This window comes from Python bivittatus, unplaced genomic scaffold, assembly GCF_059951505.1.
Source record: "Python bivittatus isolate LINGU-HERP-01145 unplaced genomic scaffold, Pbiv_v1 ctg000840_np1212, whole genome shotgun sequence".
Taxonomy (NCBI): Eukaryota; Metazoa; Chordata; class Lepidosauria; order Squamata; family Pythonidae; genus Python; species Python bivittatus.
In genome coordinates, this window is record NW_028277113.1 from 21,035,409 (window position 1) to 21,059,700 (window position 24,292).

At 34.9% G+C, this 24,292-nt stretch overlaps 1 protein-coding gene across 4 annotated transcripts in view; it reads left to right on the top strand.

Moving 5' to 3' along the window:
• The window catches only part of CARMIL1 (capping protein regulator and myosin 1 linker 1), a 151,803-nt gene that overhangs the window by 95,973 nt on the left and 31,538 nt on the right, over nt 1–24,292 (top strand). For all 4 annotated transcript variants that reach the window (XM_007421932.4, XM_025175171.2, XM_007421933.4 and 1 more), the window contains 9 exons: nt 4,772–4,944; nt 6,223–6,291; nt 8,650–8,743; nt 9,504–9,602; nt 10,269–10,397; nt 10,560–10,691; nt 17,512–17,687; nt 19,463–19,550; nt 20,639–20,788. In XM_007421932.4, coding sequence (XP_007421994.1) covers nt 4,772–4,944; nt 6,223–6,291; nt 8,650–8,743; nt 9,504–9,602; nt 10,269–10,397; nt 10,560–10,691; nt 17,512–17,687; nt 19,463–19,550; nt 20,639–20,788 — 1,110 coding nt within the window. The remainder of the gene's footprint in view (nt 1–4,771; nt 4,945–6,222; nt 6,292–8,649; nt 8,744–9,503; nt 9,603–10,268; nt 10,398–10,559; nt 10,692–17,511; nt 17,688–19,462; nt 19,551–20,638; nt 20,789–24,292) is intronic.

Here is a 24,292-nt window from a genome sequence, read left to right on the forward strand (position 1 = left end):
GACTAAAATGCCAGACCTATAGAATGAGATTGGCTAGAACTCTGGATGGAACCTTGTGTTGCGGTTGAATTTGGGATTGCTGAAGACAATACACATGGAAAAATTATATCTTAACAGTGAGTTTAAGCATTTAAAAATAATTTACCTGAATACTTCTGCTAAGTATAAATTCTGACCACTTTCTGTTCCTTTTCATATTGCAGATTCTGTATTCTGTTATGAGCAGATAAATTCCTTATTTAAGAACTAGACAGAATGTGACACATCTATTAAAAATGGTGTCTAATTTCATAGGCCAGTCAACCAATTGTCTTTTCACATCTGCCAAACAGATGGTTTGCATTGTGTGAGAGTGACAGCAGGGAAGGTAGTGCTTAGATTATTTCTGCTTTCTCCCTTTCACATACTGTATATCACCCAAACAGCTCTAGGTAATGCATAACCCCTGGCTGGCTGGATGAGAAGTTGGTTCCATCCAGGGCCGACTTTGACCACGCATCTTCCTCCTTCCTCTGAATGGCTGAAAATATAGATCAACTGGTGTTGGAAAAGTGTTAATAATCAAAGTGTAATATCAAAAAATAAGACTTTGCGGAAGCGTTTGGGGAGAATAAGAGAGTTTGCCTGGTTGCTTGATTGTTTCTTTCAATCATTCATGTAAATTGTTTTAGTATTTTATCAATATTTTACTATTATTATTTATTTAAATGTATAGGGCACTCGACTCTGGATGGCATACAAAACTAGGGAAAACATAAAAACAGCTAAAAGCATTGAATCACACAGACAGCCCAGACTAAAATAATCTAATAGCAAAAACAGCAAAACAAAGCAGGGGTATTGAACAAATAATAAACATCAACCCCAGCCCTGGGACCAAAGCCAGGTTTTCAAAGCTTTCCGGAACCCCAGGAGAGAAGGCACCACCCTTATCTCTGGGGGGATGCTGTTCCAGAACGTGGGGACCGCAACAGTAGGCTAACCTTCTGGACAGAAGTTGCTTCAAATGGGCACAAGACAGATTTCTTCAAGTTCTCTGTGTGCTAATACAGATGTATTTTTTCCTGCCCTTTTGTTTTAATTCTCACATGAGATGGGGGAAGGGACTTGAAGCAGAGAACATTTGTAACTTGCATAACTTATAACGGAGCCCTATATCCAAGCTGGATTTTCAAGGCAAAGATAAAAAGATCTTTCAGAAACTGAGGATATTCTTTAAACTGAAATAGCAAATATAAAAGTATAAATTTACAAACATAGGAATAGCTTACATGTCCTATAACCATTTACCTGATAAAGTATATTGAATGAAAACAGTTTATTTTTTAATAAATGTGAATTGAAAAAATTCCTCAAGTATCAGAGTGCCTGGAAATTATCCTAAACAACTTAAAATGGACAAATTCCCATTATTAGAAAATGATAAAGGATAAAGACAGTTAAAAGCCTCACTGTAGTTCAGATTTTTATAATCTTCGTATAAACTGTACAGTGGAGAGTTAGAGGGATTTCTCCAAGGATTAATTCTAATTTTCTCTAACATAGAAACTGCTTGGTACCCATCAACTATTACATGTAATCTTGAACAAAATAAAAGCTTATACATTAATGTGAATAATAATATCCATATAGCTGTCTTGTGAACAGCCTTTAAAGACTTGATATGAGAGAGAGTTTTATTTTTAGTTAGATATAATCCAAACATTGTGGTGGAATCCATTCATTCTAAAATGCTACATTTTTCTCCCAGCTACATGTTGCATCCATATTAGTTATATCCATGTTCATTTGGTAATTTTTTTAAAAGCAGTAATATTCCCAACCCAAATAATACGTTTAGTTAGAAGTGTAGTATACTGATTTTGATTCTTAGTTCTTCTGCAGAAACAGTTATTTTTAACCTCTACCACTCCCCTTCTCTAAGTTCTCAAATCAACATGGCCAGAGAATACTGTATGTAAAGGGCCCAAGTAAATAACTACTATGATTTACACTGAATTAATCTCTAGGTGACCAGGGTAAATAGTCTGTTCAGGAAAGAGAACTAGATAATGGAGGATACTATGATCTTTCAGGCTTAGCAGATGTAGATCAGTTGTGGATAAGTCAATATTAATGTCCCAGAGACATACAGAAGCAGAGAAAACATGTTAAAAAATAGACATGCCAGATTGTAGAAAAAGAGCACATATCTGGAGGATCTATGTAATATGGAAAAAAATAAAACCAATCACATATACACTTTCCATAATGGTGGTGAATTCTGCATTTTCTACTGAGTTTTTAAAAATTTGTTTAAATATGCTTTGCCATGTAAACAGGTTCTGTTGAACTCATTGAAAGATGAACCTGTTATAATTTTGTGTTGGAAGCATCTCAGTTAAATTGCTACCATTCCCAAATACCATAGCAATCTGAAGCTAATCCTTTCTAATTATGTATAAGAATGCACTTGGAGATTAGGAAAATGAATGTTACTGTCATTTAAATTAAAATGTTTGCATTTCTGTATCAGGGATAGGCTTTTCAATTATACAGTTGCAGTCCACTGGGTTTCTAATTTGCATAATGTTCCAAGTTAGTTTCTAATAACTCACCTAAAGGTTGCATAGCTGCAGCAAGAGCTAATAATCTGTTTTCAAGCTATCAAGAAAACTGCAACAAACTTGGTTTGGTTTTTTTACTTAGGAGCTGATGCATTTGTATTGCTATGGCATATGTTGTGGGGGGGGGGACCTTTTCATTGCTATTGTATTTTTCAGTATTTGCACTGGACCTTTAGACATTTGTTATTACGCAATAAGTAGTGTCTTCTGCCACATTTAGAATACATATAGGCAGCCGGTCTATGAAGCATTACAAAGTATGGCAGCATAATCTGTTAATTTGCTTTGTCTTCATAGCTGATTTCTATTCTGCCTCTAATGAGGAAGTTAGTGGTAATGTCTTAACAGTTTACTGTGGGAAAAATTAAGATGTGATGATTGCTAAATTTTCTTGCCAGTGGAAAAACATTCTCCAGTTGCCCCTGGGCTGGGGCTGCAGCAGTGGGAGGACACAGTTTTTGACAGATGCCTAAAACAGTGGATTTAGCCATGTGTCAGGACCTTTAAATATAAGTAATGCTCTAGCAATTTCAGTGCAACCTGCCTGTCAGACCCGTATGGGAAAAAAATGCCTCAACTGACAGGCAAGTTGCTTTAGAGAGCCATTATTTCTTCTAGCAGCCATAGTACAGCTTTATCAGTAGACCTTTCTTTCTTTCTTTGTCACATCTGTGCAGCAACAAATGCCCCCCACCAATAGGGTTAGGGTTATTGCCCTTCAGATCAATCTGGGGTTGACAGGTAGGTCACATCAGGATACAGCAGTACTAGAGGAAATAATAGCCCAGCATCTCTCTGAAGCAACGTCTCTCAGACCCCTAGCAGACATCACTTTAGACAAGTCCTGGTCTGCTGCTTTCTCTGGTAATGTTGGCACTGCTGCTCCCTGTTACATCAGTCCAATAACACAAACTAAAATGGCCATAGAAGAAAATCAGCAACTAGAGAGGAGGGGGTGGCCTGTAGCAGCCAAGTGGAGCTGGGCAGATTCCAGCCTCTTTGGCACCATCAGCTTGGCCACTACTAAAACAATACAAACTTTGCAAACAGCAATGCTTGTTTTGGGAGAAAAAAGAAGACACTATTAAAACATCAGATCAGAAAAACCAATTACAAGGCCTCATCTGTGGCCTGGGGATAAGAGGAAAGCTGCAGGATATAGACATGTCTTTAAAGAATGGTTAGTGAGTTATCTTCAGGCCTAAATAAAGAGGAATTGTATTTGTTCCTTTTGATCTGTGTTCATTCATAAAGGCTTAAATAAAATGAGGCTTCTGTTGTTGCAATCCCTCTTGTAATTGGGGCTAAACAATGTAGTCATACAAGCTCCCTGTGAGATTAAGGCTGCTAACATCAGGATAAAGGTATATCTGATTTATTTGATTTATTAATTATTTTTAATCTCATCTTGTGTCATATTTCATAAAATACAATTGGATAACATCTTACGGAGGTCTCAAGGAACTGTACCCTAGCATCTGAAGCTGCATTTATCCCTGGGGCCTCAGGCTAAATGCACCTGGGGTAACCTGTGGACCACATGAAGGTCCCTGAGACCCAACATTGATTGCTAGTCTAGCAGCAAAATAGCAATTGTTCTTAGCCCCTTTTTATGTACTTTTATGAAACACAGGTTAAAATAAGCTAGGCTTAATGCAGCTGTTTTGCCTTTGATCCAAAAATATGTAATGGATCTTCAGTTTCGGCTACAGGTGGTATACCACCCCAAGGCCCCCTCCAATCAGATGATTTCACTAATTTACTCTGTGTAATTAGAGCTGAAAAATGTGTTTCATTGGATCTACATGAAATGATTTTTTCATGTAGATCCAATGTACCCTGGCCTACATGAAAAAAATTAAAAGTCCCATAACACCTTAAATATTGACATATTTATTATGACATAAGCATTTTTTGATAACAGTGCAGTTCATCAGGTTAACTAGTCTGTGTCTTATATTAGTTAAGATAACATGACTCAATATTATAATGACCATTTTTCTTGACTTCTTGTTCTGTATTTTATTTTTATATTGTTTGTTGGAATAATAGGGTATACGTTCAATAATATTCTACATTTCATGCACGTCTAATTGTCAGCTGATCTGAGATTTTGAAAAGAGCTAAAAAAAGTGAAGTAATATTATAATCTGTTTATTTCCCAGCCTTTGCAGTCTCTCTCTCTAGCAGATTCTAAACTGAAAACAGAGATCACTATCATTATCAATGCTTTGGGCAGCAATACATCTCTTACAAAAATTGATATTAGCGGAAATGGTATGGGTGACATGGGGGCAAAGATGCTTGCAAAGGCTCTTCAGATAAACACCAAACTCAGGTATTGAATATCTATATTACCATCATTGTCATCATCATTACCATTCAATTTATATCCTGCTTTTCTGTTTATATAAAATCCCAAGGCTTTCACAACAATAAAACAACACATAAAACACAGCAATGAGATCAATATATTTGCTTTTTTAAAAATGCAGCATTTTAACTTTTAGTTATTTCACATTCCATGGATCCAAATTGTCAAAGCCCTGTGCTTGTTGTCTAATTACTAGTTGAAAAATTGCATAGGAAGCTGCAATCTGGAACAAATAAATTGTGATTTAGTGCCGAGTAACTCTTTTCTGTTTCCCTTCTCCCCTCCATTCAAAAGATCTACCACAGATTGTTTTTGCAATCCATGATCTCATAATTTTATTTGGATTGTAGGGAGAGAAGGATTCCTTACTTAAGATAAGTTTGAAGAGACCAAGATAGAAAAGCTTAAAGCCCTGCTCATTTTTTACTCTTCTATTTTCCCATATGGAAGAAAACAAAGAGTTGAGGAACTATTCATGCCTATCCCCCATAGCAGCTAGTTTAATTTTGGACACCATTACCCAATAGTCATTTGAGCAGGTTTAGGCTTGGGGAATGAGTGACCAAAGGACTGTTTTCTCTAGTTTGTGTTATACCAATACGGTATTTATAATAAGAAAATACACTCCAGATCCTCTGGTCAAATGATGTCCATTAAGTATCTTCTAAGTTCAGGAGCTTTTCAAGCTCTGTAGCAAGCCTTTCCTATTGACGCTCACCAGGATCACTGTATTTAGTTTCAGAAGCCAGTAATTTGTTTTTGGCATCTTTTTTGGCTTTAGAGATTTTTATATCATGATAATGATACTTACTGATCTTTATTGCTTATAGGATTTTTTGTTGCCTCTTTTTTTGGGTGGGGCGAGGTGGAATGTTTGCTTCTTTCTGTGTTTCATTTCATTTTGTTGGTTTTAGTGGTTGTATGTTGTTGACTTATTGTAAGTATTATTTTAGCAAAATGTAGCAGAATACATATACACTAAGTTTAAAAGCATACAGTTCTTCTAGAGTGGGAGGGGGAAATGCAATATCTGAAGGACATAGCTAGAGTACAAATTATGAAAAAGGTACAAGATGCATATTTTAACCCAGTTTTATGCTTTCATTAGAAAGGCGTTATTTTATTCTTTTTACTGCAATATTTCTCCCAACTCACTGTTGAAAATGCTTGTGTAACATTAATGCATGTGTGGTTGTTTTCAACATTTTCATCACCAAATCCATAATTTCTGTTTCCATATAGAACTGTTATATGGGACAAAAACAATATCACTGCTCAGGGATTCCAGGATATAGCAGTGGCACTGGAAAAGTAAGTTCTATGTGGCTCTTCGTTAGAATTCCCTCTAATATGTATAGAGTAGTTTTGGACCCATGATAATTCATGTTATGAAATTGGTTGGAAAAATTAGAGGCTAGCTTATTTTGATCTATCTTCTTTTCCTTCCCTATCCCACCAAATAGCTTAATCAAATCAAGATTAAATAGGATAGTTTAAATTAAGACATTAAGTTGTTTTGCATCATAAACCTTAGTAAAGCAGAAGAAGGACTAATCTTGAGTATGTTTTGTGTTTCTAGATTTGTTTATAATCTAGAAGGTCAGCTGGGGATGGCAGGGCTGGCAGAGCACACGGCGGCTGGGGCTTTGTGCTGAGGTGGCTGGCTGGCTGCAGCATGAGGCTTGAGGCAGACCCCTCAGCGGCAGTGGTGGCACTGGGGCTGAAGTAGAGGCTTAGGGGCAGCGACAGCCAGCTCAGACTGCTGAAGGCACCAGGCCTCTACTTCAACCCAGCGCCACCACTGCTGAGGAGTGCCACTGTGCAGGGCGGCCGAAAGGGCAAAGATGGGGGGAGATAGGCCAGTGGGGGAGTTCAAGAGGGCACATTCCCATACCTCACTGAGGCTCGAGGCTGGGTGGGACCAAGCCAGGAATGACTTGGATCAGGGTGGGTCCTCACCTAATTACTGGTGGGATTCAGTTAACGACAGCAGTGGGGACTGCCAGGATTGCCATCCCTAAGCGATGCGGTCACGTGACATTGCTCCTTACAATCGCATTGCTTACCAGTGGAAATTCCGGTCCCAATTACCCTCATTAACCAAGAACTACCTGTATAAATGAGTAACGTTTTTAAGCCTGAACTAAATTTGCCAGCCGATGACTCTTGTGTAATTAAAACTAAAACCTAGTGCCAGTTTATTTATTAAAGCATTTAATCATACAGATAGAGGACAGTGGCTGACTTGAGGGGGAAAAAAATCACTTTACAACCGACAACATACATCTTGTTCACAGAAAAAGCTCACTAGCATCCTATTTAAAAACTTGATCTTTTCTTCTAAACTGCCAAGATAAATAAAAAAGGAACTGAGGGTGAATGACAGAAAACGGAAATGTTGGTGTTAATATAACAGCTCTGATTTTATGAAGGTGACAGCTCTAGTCATCTTCTGTATTCTTCACTTTTTACACCACGGTCGTTGCTGGAACCCATTTGTTTTGTTCATTGAAGCTCTAAGCTGTCCTCCACTGTTGATTTTGGAATAAATGGCTGTCTTTCATACAATATATTTCTAACTGTAATTAAAACATTGTGTGTAGCATATATCCTAGCAAAATTATGGAACATTGCTTATTCTTCTATTCTTAAAATACAAAAATTATCTGTAAAAATAACCTAACCCATTCCTAGCAACAAATAAGGAATATAACCATTTCATTTCTAATTATATAAAAATCACTGATATAGATTTTTATAATTGTATTATTCTTATAGACATCTGTACAACAGTGTAAAGAAAAGCAAAGAATATTACCTTTGCTATTTCTTGCTACTTACTTGTTCAATAAAGTATGATCTGTTGATCATTATATTGCCAGAGCACAATGCATCAAATACTATAATACTGAGAAATGCACTTGAAAGTTATGATGGAAATGTTCAAAAGGCACTTTCCAAGGGTGTATTGATTGGGCAGCTACTCTTTCAGTAGCTTACATCAAGTCTTACTTAAACAAGGGTGCATTTTCAAGTTAGTACTGCAAAAACCAACTAATCTGAACTGGTTGAACACAAATTTAGCACTGATAAAATGGGTAAATCATAGTTTTAAGTTATCCCCATCTTGAAATACTTTTTCAGAAATTTCAGTTTAAGATTATACTTGTATTGAAAGCCTAGCTGCTACAACTATATTTATTTTTCTCAGGTCAAATAGTTTAGTGGTAAACCTGTAGTATATTTCAATAGTACTACAGTGAGAGCCAGTGTTGAATTTGGACTGGGAAGACTCAAGTTCACATCCCAAGTCAACCATGGACTCACTGGGTGACTTCAGGCCAGTCATTGTCTCTCAGGCCAGTTTATCTCAGAGAACTGTAGTTGTGAACCTAAAGTTAGGAGGGATTCTTGGGTAACCTGCCTGAAGTTCTCAGACAAAGGGCAGGTTATAAAGACATCTAAATAGAGTAATAATATATGAGTTTATAACATTTCATTTATTTAAACATTGATTTAATTGCATTTTAATGTCACAGAGGATAAAACACAAGTTGACTATCATATATGTATAGAAATACAGCAAAAGGATCAGAGTGCATACAAGAACATTCTAAGTAATTTTTGTGTGTGTGTGCATCTAATCTTTTTGTTTTAATTTTTTTAAAGGAATTATACCTTAAGATTCATGCCTATACCTGTGAATGATGCTTCACAAGCACTGAAAACAAACCCTGAGAAAACAGAAGAGGCACTTCAAAAGGTATTTCCTACATTTACTGATATAAATTGAAGTGGATAAATAAAAACAAAGTTGCACTTTCATGGCTGCTGAAGCAAATTCTCCAGTTGTCTTGCTGAAGTCCACACCCACCTACCCTCATAAATGCATCTGAGTATTAATAATGAAGAATCACCATGATGTAGAGATGTGTTTTCTTCTCTGATAGGCATGGGAGGTGAGAATAGAAGCAGTGACAAGATTGTAAACTTAGGCAATATTCCTTTAAGCATTAGAATATTTATGTGCTTAACAGAGATTTAAAAATGGGGTTATTTGGATTTGCTTAGAATGTGAGATATAATCTTCTGTATTGGAAGGGTATGACAATAAACTATTTCCTTGGGGGTTTTTTGGTTTGATCTTGCCAGGTTCCTCTGAAGATTCTAGCATTAAGTAGTCTATTCTTTCTCAAAAATAATACTTTTTTTGTTGATAGAATTTACATTTTGATAATCTGAAATGAGCAGTATATAATGTCAGATGCCTTGATTTCAGTTAACATTATAAGACTATCAAAATATACTGAGAATTGAGTTTCAATCCTTGAAGAAAAACTAAGGCTGTAGTCCAATATTAATTACCTGGAAATCAGCATCACTGACTTCAGCGGAATCTACTTTTGATTATGCAAGTACAAGATTGTATGGTTAGGCACTATTTCTGTATTAACATGCTTTTTCACTTAATTTTTAAAACCCGGGCTTGTGGAATCATATCTGACTTTAATTTCTGCTCTTAGATAGAAAATTATTTGCTTCGTAATCACGAGACCCGAAAATATCTACAAGAGCAAGCATACAGACTGCAACAGGGCATAGTTACTAGCACAACACAGCAGGTACCGTTTGGTTTTTTTATGATTAAGATAATTTTCAGTGGTTGGATCCAGAGGTGCCCTTCCATTCACAGGAGAGGCTTGCATTCTGAGGAGGCTTCCCGTAACCAAACTGGATAGAGGTGATTCTTACAGATTTCCTCAGATAGCCTTCTCTGCTGCCTCCCACACTCTGCAAGAAGACCTTCAACTCTATGGAACAGATATTGGAAATGGGAGGCATCATGAGGGAATCATTTTTAATTTTTTTTTTTACATTTTTTGATTACAAAAAGAAGAAGAAAACACATAAAAATGGTTTAACAAAAAAGTGAAAAAATACAACAGAGGAAAAAAGGTGTTAATATATTATTATAACAATAAACAATGTCATATATTCTATAAATTCTTATATAGAGAGATAAATCTTTATATACTTATCTAATCATGAGGGACTCATGTTATATATTTCAAGAAATATACTCTTAAATATTTCTCAACAATGAATAACAGTAGAAAGAAGTAAGAACCTCAGAAATGTGTGGAGTTATACACTTTGGTTATATATTTGAATGTGCAGTCTCCCAAGCCTACCTAACAGGTTTATTAATTGTTCTTTTATTTGTTAGTTTTATCCTTTTTTCTATGCTTCTGAGTATTCCTTTCCTTTCCCATTTTATTCCTGTGTAGATGATAGACAGAATATGTGTCAAAGTACAAGACCATCTCAACTCTTTAAGAAACTGTGGAATTGAAACAATACAAGAGGATTTGAAATCAGCTGAAAGACTTATGAAGGATGCTAAGAATTCCAAAACAGTAAGAGATTACAGATATTTGTAATACTAGTGTTCCAATTCCATTAGAATGAGTAATAATATTAAAACTTTTAAATCTAAAGTTTTCAAAATTTAAATATCTTGTTTGGTTAAGAAGTCATTGTAGATATTGATGCTAGCTGCGTTATAATTTCTTTTACAGTTATTACCAAACCTGTATCATCTTGGTGGAGCTTCATGGGCAGGAGCAAATGGATCCCTATCCAATCCAATTCAGCAGATCCTAGAATCTATGGCTGGGGAAGTTACAAGGGTTGTCGATGATCAGCTTAAGGTATTAATGACTAAAAAAATGTTGACATAAAATGAAATGTGGGAAGCATTCTAAAGAGGAAGAGAACCAACTTAGTTCTCCTTTACTTGTGATGGGCAACCTGCAGGCTACATACAAACCTCTGTAACCTACTTTGCTGCTCCAAGAACTTTCCCAGATTATATCGCTGAAATTTGGCAGCACAGTTTTAGTCATATTTTTTTTTCAAAAAACTAAGGGGATCGTAAGATTCTGGTAGGCTTAAGGCACCTATTTTTCTTCTTTAACACCTCCCCCAAAATCTCCCAGTCAACAAAAATAGGTTTTCCCCCCTTTAAAAAATAAATAATAAAAATAAATTTTTACTGCTTTAAATTCTGCCCCAAAATAATGAAGGGTAAAAATGTTGGTCCCATCTTCATCGGTGGCATTATCATATAGTTGGCCAAGCTTTATACTGTAAAGCTATCAGTTCTGGTGTGCTATGGACTTTAAATGACATGGAAATATGATGAATTACAACTTCAAAGCACACCCAATCATAGTTGTAATTTACTTATCTTTTGATGGCTTTATTACTTTTTAATTGCATTAATATAAAGAGGGGAAAAAAAGAACAACTGAAACACAGTATGTTACATACAGAGAAAATTGTTCAGTCCAATTTTTACATACAGAATTAATCATCAGTGACATAGAATAATATTGATCAATCTTTCCATTATATTGATAGTAGCCAGTTCATAAATAGAAAGTATTTTGACTAAAGGGAAGTTCTCATTTACCTATTTTCTGGACAGAGTTCTCCACTAAGGAGTTCTAACAGACTGGGCACAGTCTGCTTATGTGTGCATTGTTTTTAGACATAACTTTTAAGATCAGTTACTCATTGACTATCTGCTTCTTTGAATACTTGTCACCCCACTAACCCAGATGGTCAAGCCAGCATGAACATTTAGTGGCCAGAAATGAACTGTATCCAAAATTCTGGGAGATCCTCAGGGAATTAAACCTTTCCATAGAAGCCAGGTTATCCTAGTCTTGACAGCATTGACAGAACACACTACCTGGAGTGCTGAGATTTTGACTCCTTTTCACAGCATTTAGAGAAATGTATCTCATTAGTGGGAAACACACTTGTTAAGATTTCCTCAGTTAGAATTAGCAGCGGCATTCCCAGTTTAACAAGAATCTTTACCCAGTTGTAGGCTGTAACTATATGGCTGTTCTAGTCAGAAACTCAAAAATGCAGAGGCAGAAAATATTGCAAAGATTCAGGAGATCCCTTAGAGACCTAAGCCCAGGGATTGAGACTTTATACCATTTTCAGGAGTCTGGTGGGTCCTGCCTACCCATTCAAAATGGCTAAGATAGGCTGCCACTTCCGATTGTTCAAGGCACCCAAGGGGCTGCCCATTATGCTGACCCTGGCTTGTGACTGGACAATTTCTGTCGTACCATCTGCAGTTTCCCAAGAATGCTGTCTTGTCTATCCTGATAAAGCCTTTAGGTCCATGTTATTGAAGGCCAAGACTTCATCCTGGTCTCTGTCAGTTCAGTGTACCACACCTGGCTCCTTTGTAGGAATCTGATAAGCAGTTCTTTACAATTTTGCCTCATAATTTTAGAATTGTTTTTCACCCTAACTTCTAAATTTTCATAAAAGTAAGTCACTCTTGCTAAGCTAATTGAGTCAACAAGCTATAGAAATAAGACCTATAAGCTTTTATGCATTAGTTGAAGCCTGATATCCTCCATATTTGTTCTAAATTCTCCATCTTAAGTTCTCCTTATCAAGCAATATGAAACAATAATTATATAAAATGCTTTAAGCAATGTGGTTCAAATATATAATAATTTTGTGCACAACAAAAGCAAACATATATCATCAATTCAGTATTGTAAATCTGGTGTCATGTGTTGAATAGAAAATAGTCGAAAGATCAAGGTGGAAGAGATTCTAAGTAAAAAAAATTGTCATATTAAAGTCCTAATGATTGTTTTATTGCTTAATTGGTAATCAGAAAATTTCCTGTCAAAAGTACTGACCAATGGCATCTTTCCCTTAGTTAATGGGTCTAAAATTAAGAAGAATGAGATATCAAAAATTTTCCCCCTTGTTTGAGAGAGAATAGCTTGTGGTTCTGATAGTATAGATGACAAACTCATTTGAATTCAGTCTAGAACCAAAAGAAAAAGAAAAGCAAACTTAGCTCTCTGCCAGTTTAAACGTTATTTTCCATGATATATAACCTTTTCAAATAACTGAATTTGTGCAGATGAAAACCTTAGTGGAACAAAATAATGAATTTTCCAGATCTTCCTGCACAAACAATTCAGAAGTGGAAGCTATTCACTAAAGCCCATTTGACAGCTAAACAAAAAGGGATCAATGTTTTTTCTTTTTCCATTTTTTTTTTTAATTCCTGGATACTGGCATGAAAAAGTTTTAGGAATGAGCTGCTACTGAGAAGTTTGTTGTTGCAGGATCATTGGAATATAAAAGAATAGCAGTTTTTAAAATGTCTTTTTAATTTTTTTACTTTTTAGAGGGGAACAGGCTGACCTGGCTCATGGGTGGAGTTCTTGTACTATAATTCCAGTATGCATCATCTGGGGGCCCCCGTGTATTTTTAAAATGTTTTTAGGTATTTTTGGTTTTTGTTTGGTTTTGCTCTCTATTGCTTTAGGAGGAAGGTCTGTTTTTATTTATTTTTTCCTCTTGGTATATTCATATAGGCAGTAAATAAGTAACAGAGAATATGTTCTTCTAGTTTGAAGTTTTTACGCAGAGGGCTGGACAGGAATTGATGTAGCCCATATTAAAAAACAATACCAGACAGGTCCAATTTTGAATATATTAATCTGTTGTTGTCTGATAGAAATTTCAAGATGATTCTTGCTAAAACCAAAATTATGGCAGTGGCTATTAAATTTAGAATACAAGATGTTTGTTGTTCTCAATATGTTATTAACAATTTATTAATGTTTAATATTTCATGACAATACCATTTAATGTAAATAGGGTTTCATTTTATTTTATTTTTTCTTTGACTTTATTTTAGTCTTTTGACTGTCATAACTGTAACTGATACCCATTTATATCCTTATCTGTATTCTTTTTTCATATTTTTCTTTTATTTTAGCTTTTTTATGAATGTAAAAAATCATTTCTTTTTCTTGACCTATGTAATATTTATGCTAGCACATGCCTATATTTGTGTGTGTGTGTGTACACACACACACACACACACACACACACATATATATATATATATACACACACACACACACACACACACATACATACATATACACAGTTTTTTCTTCATTTTAGCCCAGTATGACATCTCTGTTAATTTTGAAGAACATAGGAGGCAATTTTACCAAATTACCAAATTGGGCTCTTTTTTCCTTTTTTGAGGAAGAAAAGAAAAAAACTCAACTCATTTTCCTGCCACAAGAAAAGAATCCCTTATCAATGAGATTGGTTGGTCTAGTATACATAAGTGAAAATCTAAACTCTACTAGAAGTGTAGTCACTTTGATTAGCAAGTGTTCAAAATTTGGATTGGCCCTACCCTGTTGGACTTTAGAAAGGCCCTGAAGACCTGGTTCTTCCCCAGCACAGGGCCAGATGTCACAAGTTTTCACTGTAATTGTCTCTGGCATTTTAAAAAATTATTATCTGTATCTTGAAGTTTTAAAATCCTCTGTTTAAAATCCAGAGTCACTTGGCAATTGGGTAGCAATATAAATTGAAAGGGGAAAATTGTGGTAGAGAAAGTAATAAGTGATTGAGAAAAAAAATATAAGTAGTGCTCATTTAGCTACCACAGTTGAGACTATAAACTCAGTCATTAAGTGAAGTAGTCACTAAGTGAAACTGACTGCGCTTATGATCTTCAGCTTTCTTTTGTTTTACAGACCTATCAAGGTTGTAAGTATGAGCATTGGTTGTAAAGCTACTTTTTCATCACTGTTGTAACTGCAAACAGTCACTGTAGAAGGCAGTCTCTAAAAGAGGACTGCCTGTATTGATGATTGTTTTAATATATGCAGTGCATTCAGAAAGTATTCAGACCCCCTTCACTTTTTTCAATTTTGTTATGTTGCAGCCTGATACTACAATCGTTCAAATTCATTTTTTTTCTCATTAATCTACACTCAGTACCCCTTAATGACAAAGTGAAAACAGAATTTTAGAAATGTCTGTAAATTTATTAAAAAGAAAAAACTGAAATATCACATGTACAGTACTTAAGTATTCAGACCCTTTACTCAGTACTTTGTTGAAGCACCTTTGGCAGCAATTACAGCCTCGAGTCTTTTTAGATATGACGCGACAAGCTTTGCACACCTGGATTGGGGGATTTTCTGCCATTCTTCTTTGCAAATCCTCTCAAGCTCAATCAGGTTGGATGGGGACCGTCAGTGGACAACGATTTTCAGGTCTCTACAGAGATGTTCAATAGGGTTCAAGTCAGGGCTCTGGCTGGGCCGCTCTACGACATTCACAGAGTTGTCCCTAAGCCATTCCTGTGTTGTCTTGGCTGTGTGCTTAGGATCATTGTCATGTTGGAAGGTGAACCTTCAGCCCAGTCTGAGGTCCCAAGCACTGTGGAATAGGTTTTCATAACGCTTAGAATTGAGGCCAAACAGTTCAATCTCGGTTTCATCAGACCAGAGAATCTTATTCTTCACAGTCTGAGAGTCCTTCAGGTGCTTTTTTGCAAACTCCAAGCGGACTTTCATGTGTTTTGCACTGAGGAGAGGCTTCCGTCTAGCGACTCTGCCAGAAAGCCCAGATCGGTAGAGGGCTGCAGTGATGGTTGTCTTTCTGGAACTTTGTCCCATCTCCACACAGGATCTCAGTCAGAGTGACCATCGGGTTCTTGGTCACCTCTCTTACTGAGGCTCTTCTCCCCCGATTGCTCAGTTTGGCCGGGTGACCAGCTCTTGAAAGAGTCCTGGTTGTGCCAAACCTCTTCCATTTGAGAATTATGGAAGCCACCGTGCTCTTGGGAACCTTCAGTGCAGCAGAAATTTTTTTGTAGCCTTCCCCAGATCTGTGCCTTACAATAATCTTGTCTCTGAGCTCTTCAGGCAGTTCCTTTGACCTCATGGCTTTTGCTCTGATACAGTATGCATTGTCAGCTGTGAGGCCTTCTATAGAGAGGTGTGTGCCTTTCCAAATCATGTCCAATCAATTTAATTTACCCCAGGTGGACTCCAATCAAGGTGTATAAACAGCTCAGCAACTATCAAGAGAAATGGAAGGCACCTGAGCTAAATTTCAAGTGGTGTTGCAAAGGGTCTGAATACTCATGCCGATGTGATATTTCAGTTTTTCCTTTTTCATACATTTGCAAACATTTCTAAAATTCTGTTTTCACTTTGTCATCCTGCATTTATTATTATGGTTCCTCTAAAGGTTTATCCAGATGTATTACATAGATGTTTTGAACATTTCTTTTTTGCTTTCTTCGTTGATGGGATAATTATGACTGGAGATTTTGACCACATTTTGTTACTTTATTAGATCAGAATACTTCTCCACCTAAATCTAATAGCAGCATTTGGAAAGTATTGCAAGGTTATATGTCAGAGTTCAATTTTAAGGGTACTTTTAAATCCTTTGGAAGAAGAGTGTACAGGGTTTTTTTCTATACCTTATCTAGGGTCTCAACTAGATAGTTTTCTGGTATCTAGATCCTTAGTCGAAAGAATGAATAAATCAAATATAGAACTCATAGTTATATGAGATTGTGCCTCAGTAATATCAAGGTATTTTTTCAAATTTATTGTTCTTTGGGATGCCATTATGGTGTGTATGTGTTTGTGTGTGTGGTCATATTACTGCTTATGCTTTATGGAAAGAAATGAAAATATGGGAAAAAATGTTAAAGAGTATTTGAGCAAGATGACTTACACCAGAATTATTTTATGATTGCTAAGCAGAAACTTAAAACAGACTTGAAGCAATATATTTTTGAAACTGAATATTGATTGTATGGAGCAGATTGAAAGACCTGGCAAATTAGTAGCATCTCAACTGAAAAAAAAATTCAGTTGTATATTATCTCTGCGATTAGAAATGCCCAGAGTAAAATATATAATGATTTTGACTAAATAAAAAACATTTTAGTGTTTATCTCTTCGCTAAATCCTGGAAAGCTTATAGACATGCAGTCCAATCCAATATATCGATGCTTGTAAGTCGTTCCAGTTGTGCTTATTAAGAACATTATGGTTTCAAGTTGGTTTTATATCACAATATGTTCTGAAATTGGTAATTTCTCATTTTATCAAAACAATTGAAAGAATTGAGAAAAGAAAACATATTTAACCAAATATGTTGGCTTTTATATAAAAGAAAAATGTAAAGTTTTTAATGAAAACCTTCATTAAATCATTTCACGTTGTTTACTCCAAAATACTTTATTTCTGTTCCAGTTATTTTATCAAAGTCCCAAGTTTCAAAAAGTTGTGCAAACTATAAATGAACCAAAACATAAAGATTGAGTTGTTACTAATATTTGAATATGCTTTGAGATATTTCTTTTTAATGAAATGGATTTATGTTATTAGAAACAAATAAATTCAGTATACTATGCTTTATTCAAGCTATGTATGATGAACAGCTGCTTCAGAAATATTAACTAATAAAATCGTTTGTCTTTGGCAATAGTCCTGAAGGCTATTATTGAATTCTCTTACAACCTTTGTCATTTGCTTTGTAATTTTGTGTTTAAAATACAGATTATGCATGTGGTGTTATTAATGAAATGTTGCTCTGGTTTTCTTTTAAAAGTTTGCTTCCCATTACTTTCTGCTGCAGACACTGCTTGAGTCAATGGTAGACGCAGCCGAAAACCTCTGTCCAAGTGCAATGAAGAAAGCACATATAAGAGAAGACTTGATTGAGGCATGTACTGAAAAAATTTCCATTCCTCGGACCTTTGTTAAAAATGTTCTCTTGGAGCAGTCTGGAGTTGATATCCTTAATAAAATTAGGTGAGCCAAACTACTTTCTAGATTCATCTATGGACTGAGTATATAACTTGATTTGTTAAAAGAACTACTTCTCTCTGGAATAATTCATAGTGATTACCTTACTATTAGCTATTCTAGACTTTAAAAACGGTTCCCATCTATACTTTCAGGCATGGAAAAGCAATTTTTTTTCTGGCTTCAGATTATAGTATTATTTTTGTATTATGATTTTTTAAAAATTTAAACTACTGAAGGTCACAAGAAGTGTGATGGTGATATGGTGATGGCACAAGATGGGTGATTTTTTATGACTTTTAAAAACATTTTTGAGTAGCTTGGCTTTTTGTAAGTTAAAATATTTATTCATTGGCAGCATTTGTATGCCACCTACTTGAGTATACATGTAGGTAAGTCTACTAATTCTGCTGGAAGCCGAAACCAGATGATTTATTGCTTATCTTTTAAAAGCACGAAGAATGTGTGTTTTTGTATTACTGTACTTGAAGGTTGCCACCAAAATTTCACAAGATAATCTTGAGGGAGGTGGTTCCAAGGAGGGCAAAAAAAAAAAAAAGAGCTGGGAGCCTCCTGTTGCCTATGGGCTACAGGGTGCCCACACTTGTTCTGAAGCAGAGTGCTATAAAATAATGCCTTAGATTCCAATTATTACTTGTCTCATCTAATAGGTACAATAGCCTTGTACTTTTTTTTTCTTGAAGCAAACTTCATTTTCTTTGCAGACATAAGATTTACTGCAAATTTCCCTTCAGTCTTTAGTCAGTTTTATGGAATATAAGCTGAAATAATTAATATTAACTGAATTTAAATGTTTTAAAATTATATTATTTTAGTTTGGTGTCTTGCAAATTGTTGTCTACTAGCATTTGAGCCCCTAGCTGAAGTTAAGCATACCTAGTTAATACTTGGATATGACACCACCTCGGAATTTCAGGGCTGTAGGTTGACTGGAATATCAAAAAAGAAAGCAACAGCAAACTACTTCTATATTGTTGCCAAAAAAAAGGACATTTCCACTACTCAACAAGAGTCAAGCTGGATTCAAGAGAGATTTTAATTATAAACATAACTTGTTGCAATTATCAACAGACTTTGGTATAATTAATTCTGGGTAAATTGCATGTATTCATCATATGTAGTCATAGTATGGCATTTTATTCATTTAAATAATGTTATTAAAACAAACAGATTAACCCCCCCCCCATAGTCTTGGGGTCTCACCAAGAAAATGAAGTACTTAAGCTATCGCTGATATAAATGCAAGTAGCTCAGTTTAGGTTGTTTGCTCATTACGTAATAAAATAAATTGCAATAATGATATGAAGTAGTATGGAAGCAGTAAAAAAAAATCCTTGTACAAATAAATGGCTATGAAAAAGATGGATGAAATGCATTTAAGATTTAACCAAGTTTGTTAGGAGGCAGCTATAATAAATGCAATGAAATAAATGATTTTTTTAAAAACCTGAACACACCAATTTATTTATTAAAGTGGTTGTAGCATATGCTTTATCATGTACTTTATCTTACATTCATTGATCACCCTTGTGTTTTCAACCTTAGTGTCATTTGGTGAGAGTTAATGCAACATTCTTTTTCTTTTTTCTAAAATTAAGATTAATAATTATTCTTGAAACTTTTCTATGTCATTTGCATATTCTCATACTTCTTTTTGGAGAACTGAAGATGTCTAGCTAATACGTACATAATATAACCTGTAATATAAATTTTCTTTTGTGAACTCATATTTTGTATTCTCATTTTTCATTTTTGCATAGTGAAGTAAAGCTGACCGTTGCTTCGTTTCTCTCAGATCGAATAGTAGATGAAATCCTTGATGCTCTATCTCATTGCCATCATAAACTGGTAAGTATTTGTACAACCTCATGTACTTAAGTTGGTATTACAGTTCAACATTTGCTTGCTCTGCTGCATTCATCTGCCCTGTTCAAAAAGACTGTCCAAGATCCATAACATGTAATTTATCTATATCATTCTGTTTACACTGAGTGAGATAGCATAGGTAGGTGAATCCTGTGTAGAATCAGTTTATTTTGATGTCAAACTGAATGTCACTTTAATATTTCCAGAAACATTTTGCCAGATTACTACTCAAAAGTAAACATGGTCAAGCTTATATGGTGGATTTCAGGAAAACTAATTTTAATAAAGAAATGCAAAATTGCTAACATAGAAGGCAAGTCAAGAAGGGCAAATTTCTGAAGAATGGTTAATTAGTCTCATTAAAACAAAATAAATAAAATGGACAATCATAGCATGGGAGACAATGAAATATTAATGCATGTGAAAAATCCTAATTGATTCTATGCAGAGCATGAATGGCATATATACACATAGGTTAGTGCGATTTTAGACTGCATTAACAGAAGAAGAGTTTCTAAATGCTAGGGAGTAATAATTTTGTACTTGTCATTTGGGGTTACACATTTTAGAAAAGATGAATACATATCCAAACAGGCAGGTAATAAGGAGATGATCAGTAGTATAGAAAACAAATATTATGAGGAAGTGGATAAATTACAGAAAAGTTTGAGTGTAAGGATACAAGCATTTTTTATGTACCTGAAAAGCTGTAACATGGAAGTACTTGAAACTTCTTTTCAGAGAGTTGAGAAGATAGGACTAGATCTAATGGGCTTAACTTACATGAGCACTGAAGCTTATATGACAATGAAACCAGTTAATGTTTGGATGGACTCTGCTTTGCTAGAGACCATTGAAATTGAACAGCCATGTTTTACAGATACTCTGTTTCTGGATTTCAAGCATCCAACAAGCTGTTGGATAGATGGTCTTCAAGCCCACCTCAGTTTTGCAAATGGTTAATTGTACATCTAATTTGACTCATGTTCATTGGCAACTTTTATTTAGAATTATCTGTTATCAATATTTCCATTTTATAAAGAGTGCTTCCACTATAACCTTTCCTCTAGGCTGATCATTTGACCAGGCGAGGTAAACCCTTGCCTCACCAGGAATCACTGGACATTGAATTAGCAGAGGATAAATCTACTAAACGTTCTATCATTACAGTTGAGGAGCTAACTGAAATTGAACGTTTTGAAGACCTAGATACGTGTATGGTAAGACATCTGTAATCTTTGGCTAAATCAAATTTTCTAGCTCATTTGAACACCTGCTTTTCATCACTGAAATATACAATAGCAATTGTCAAAAAATATGTTAATAGAGAAATGGACTATAACATTCTCTTTTCATATTCACTTTCTTAAATGTTTTTGACACCTTTTATTTCATGCTACGTTACCATCTATTATAGATCTGACTGTTGACGTATTAGTATTGATTGCCTCCATAAATCAGTCCATACTACAGTAACTGTATTTTCAGTTCACATTGATTTAAGTAGACCTACGACCTTTTCTGTGTTTATAAAAGTTATCACCCATATATTGGTAATTTGTTATTATAAATCTTGTTGGCTCTGATTATTTTATTCATGCATATTTTCATGTTCATAATACTAAATGAATTAAACTTTATGAATATTTCATCCTTAGCAGTAATTCACAGTAAGAAACTTGGACTTTAGATTTTGGAGCTCATTATAGAACTTCTTCAAAAATTACTACTAAATAATAAAATTTAATATAATAAGGAGTATTTATAAATGTATGAGAATAATAATGTTGTATTAACTGTATTTATATTTCATTTAAATGTAAATTGAATTAAATTTAGCTTTAATCTTGGCCCTGTACATTTTTTATCCTGGCCTCATCCTCTTCTTGGAATGAATACCAGTCAAAGAACAAATGAGGCCTTCAGCCCCTCATATTTTCATATCTGTTACATTTTATAGAAATATGTATCATAACAAAATCTCTGTTAGCCTTTAAGATGCCACAAGACTCATTTGTAGCTTTGGGCACTAAATATTGCAGACTGATCAAGATTTTATCTCTACAAAACAGAGCTGAAATAAAATAATCAAAGGAAGGCATTCCACAAATAGCGTAAATATTATATACTGTGGTACTGATGGCATTTGTTATCTATCTCTTATGAATAGTTCTGTAAACAAAGGGCACAACATTGTTGTTCTTTATGGCTATTTTTATAATTATCTGGAAGTATATGTCTATACTACTGTATTATATATTCCACAAAAGGATTATAATCACCTGACCTGCATGACATTGCTAGGTACCTTGTAAAAATCCTGAAATGTAACAATTGTTCCAGCGATCTGACTAAAGCCACATGTGCAAACCATAGTTTCTTTCTTTTATATATACATATATTTTTTTATTTGACAAACAGTAAATGTTAGTTTGAAAAAAGCGTATGTTAAACTTCATATTAATTTTTTTTTCTACTTACGCTTTTTAGTCGCTATTTGTATTTCTAGTGGGGAATTTTTATTTCTGATGTAAATTTGAGTTCACCTCTTGCTTCAAGACAAATGTATGAAGTAAGTTCCATGAGAGCATGGCAGCCAACTGATAAAGCACCCTGCCAATCTCTTTTGGTTAGTAGTGATATATTGAGAAAATATTATGGATACTGTCATGCAAAATGACTTTTAGGGAGATATAATCAACCATACAGCATGTATTTACTGAAAGCTATACCTGCCACACTAAGTCAGCCAGCCCACAGGACATTCCTTAATATTTGTGCTTACTCTTGCCCTTTTTCAGAGTATAAGGGACACTTCCGAGCAAAGCATTGGGCTGTAAAAATCCAATATTTTTATTTCCTAATGAATTTTATTGGAGCCATTTGATGACTTGAAGCATTCCTTGAAATAAAGAAGAGTCTGCTAGTGTTTTGCTTTCCAATATTTCATCATCTTTTTTTTAATTCAAACATGTTTATTATTTAAAAATGGTTCTTCAGTTGTGCACTTCAGATTTAGAAACACTTACAAAACAATATTTGATTACTAGCATTAGGAGAAATTCCCTGCAGTGTTTCTAAAGCTAAACTGGAACTCCTTAACTGATCTAATGTCAAGTAAGCTTTGCTTAATAGCTTTATACATTATTTTGTAAAAAATACATTGCTCAGCTTTCTTCATAATCAGTGAAGTTTATGATTAGAATGGCCTTGGTTACATTCATAGATTATTCAGACCAAACCAGTTTGTCTGGAGACTTCATACTATATACTAAAAATAGGTCATTCTCCACTCCATCCTGTATCAGAATCCTCAGTTCATTTACTTTGATTTCAGCATTTAATCATAACATTCCTAAAGAAAATAAATGTATGGTTTTTTTGTTCTTTCTTTTATTCTTTCAGGATAAATATGTATCTTCAGGCAACTTTGAATGAACAAATAAACATTTTACTTGAGCATAAAAGTTAAAACAACCAAATTCAATCTGAGAAAACAGTATCTCATTAACTGAATTACCCACTTCTGTTGTCAGGTCTGAACATAGCAAAGTCTTATAGCTTGGGCACAGAATTGAGCAATTTGTAAGTGATTTTAGGGTGCTTATATTTTAAGAAAAATTCTAAATACCATTGGTCTGAATGGCCAGTCAGGTTATCTACTAAAGATTGGATTAGTTGAGAGCTCAGTTCATTGTAAAATCTGCATCTCAGAAAAACATGTTCGAAGCTTTAAATTTCATCAGAGACACAGGGCATCTTTTGTGTGAAAGGAGTATCTGATTGTATCTGCCATCCATGATTGCAGAGGGGAGGGAATTATACACACTTTAGAGAAAGCTCAGCAATATTGGGAATTCAGGGAATCTTAATGGATCAGGCTTAGCATTTGAGGAAAGGAAGACAGCATATAATGAGGACTAAATCTTCATAGAGAGCCAGATTGCTGTAGTGGTTAAAGGCACCAGGCTAGAAATTAGAGACTGACTCTCTCAGCTCTAGCAAACTACAAAAAAATGTGGTCAAAAAATTGGATGAACTTGTTCAGGCTGAGTTGAAGGCACCAAAAACCACCCATCCCTTCATACTTGTAAATGATGCCATGATCATGTGTTCGTTGTAAGCATGCCCATCATCAAGTAGGCTTTATCACAAATTATTGCAAGGAATCTTGTTTACCAGTTCTCTAATTATTTGATTAAATAAATTTATATACCACCAAATCATTAGAATCACAAAGGTTTACAACAATAAAATAGAAAAAAAATACATAAAACTACATTCATCCCTTTAATCCTTCCATAAAATCCATCATCCAGTTAACTTAGAATATAAACCAGTGTCAGAATTTTTTAAAGATCACAAAACAGAAATAAGCCAAACTCTACTATAATTACCCAAATATTACATAAGCAGGATTTTTTTTTACTTTATGCAAATGGAAAAGCACCATTTCACTACTAAATGGAGATCCCTTTAATTAATTGCAGTGTTTTCTAAGGCTAAACTGGAACTTGTTGATCTAATTTCAACTGTGTGGGCCAAATTAATCTTGGGGGTAAACTATTCCATAATGTCGGATTACCACCAAAGAGAAAAACTATTCCATAATGTCAGGTTACGACCAAAGAGCATTACTTTCAGGCCTCCATTTCCTTAACTTCCCTGGAAGTTTGTACAGGAGGGGTAGATCCTGTAAGAAGAGATGATCCTGAAGGCAGCAG